The 1,440-nt window shown below is 44.0% G+C and overlaps 1 protein-coding gene across 1 annotated transcript in view; it reads right to left on the reverse strand.

The window, feature by feature from the left end:
• The window catches only part of LOC104505759 (phosphatidylinositol transfer protein beta isoform-like), a gene marked incomplete at both ends in the record, with an annotated part of 6,531 nt that extends 6,241 nt beyond the window's left edge, over positions 1–290 (reverse strand). Inside the window, one exon of the mRNA XM_010146453.1 lies at positions 260–290. Coding sequence (XP_010144755.1) covers positions 260–290 — 31 coding nt within the window. The remainder of the gene's footprint in view (positions 1–259) is intronic.
• Positions 291–1,440: the final 1,150 nt, after the last annotated feature.

Here is a 1,440-nt window from a genome sequence, read left to right on the forward strand (position 1 = left end):
GAAAATTCTGCTGTAGTGCAGAATTGCAGAACTTCCTTTGCTTGCTCGTAAGCCACGGAGTGGCTGAGAAACAACCAAGGGTCCTTTGCCGGCAGGCATTTGCCTCTGAAATTCACTGATCTGCAAGAGGTTAACTCTGCCTGACTGCTGGGCACACAGCACAGGAAACACTGGGATCCAGGCTAGTCAGATTTAAATCACACCCCAACATCTTCCCACCCCTCGCCCCAGAACAAAAGCAGGTAGGATGAGGACATACCTCTTGCACTGAGCAAGGTAAAACCACTCGGCTGAAAGAGGAAAAAAGCACGTTCAACAAAATGAATAATTAGGCTTCATCTGCAGATAACAGATATAAACTGTAACAAAGACATTCAAGAAGTGCTGAAATCAGTTAATTGACGTTTTCTCTGTGACAATAAGGCTGCACGGATATAATGCAACCAACCCAAATAAAATTCAATGACAAACATTACAAAAGGGAAAAAAAAGGTTAAGAACATTAAAAGTTGCAGACAAGAGCCAGGAAATTTGGGATCTACATCCAGCCCTACCATAACTTTGTATGGTGCTACAGTGTACAGTCTGGTCTGTACAACTCAAAAGGAGGACAAAGGTGCAGGTCCTCAGAGCCCACAAATGAATTTTGGCACCCTAACCCTAACCCATTTAAAAAACCAGCACAACTCAGATCCTATTTAGGTGGCAGGAGCGAGCGTGTCTTAGGCAAACAGTTTAGTTCTAATACAATGCACTGTGCAGTTGTCAGGGGACGCAGAAGCTGATTTTCCACAGCAACAGTACGATGCACTGCACGGCCTGTCTGCCTCAGTTTCCCCTTTCATACTAAGACAGACAAAGACGATGCAAATCAGTATTGTTGCAAAACGACTAGAACAACTGCATTGTTCTGAGGGCTTTTAAGTGATGCCACCTCCTTTACTGAAAACCTTGTGACTGCTTAGATTCAACACAACGCAATCCTTCTGGAAACATGGATATAAATCAAGCCTGGTTAGCTGCTGCAACTCCTACTACCCTCTGCTGCATCTGCGCTTTGTGAACGGCGAGTTTGATGTTTTTGCTTGGGTACCACGATGAAGATGACTTCAGCAGCTTGAGCACCCTGCACGGCAGAAAATGCAGCAAGGATGACAAAACCAATCACCCCTGTGGATCAAACTCAGTCTTGCAATTTCCATCTAACTTCCTCTTTATCCCTTAAAGACTTTTCTATTTCACTCTACTATGTGCCTCACTGAAGAGAGTTTCATTTCATCTGTGAAACCTTGGGAGAGAAACGGAGACAATCAGCCTCAAATGTTGGCAAGTGTCAGGCTGAAAGCAAAGCTGTCATGCAAACGCAGAATGGCCAAGTAGCAGTCAAAATAAAACTCCCATAAGGACCGCTATTACATCTCATTAAAAAAAGCCCTTAAA

Source organism: Eurypyga helias, unplaced genomic scaffold (assembly GCF_000690775.1).
Source record: "Eurypyga helias isolate BGI_N326 unplaced genomic scaffold, ASM69077v1 scaffold28682, whole genome shotgun sequence".
Taxonomy (NCBI): domain Eukaryota; kingdom Metazoa; phylum Chordata; class Aves; order Eurypygiformes; family Eurypygidae; genus Eurypyga; species Eurypyga helias.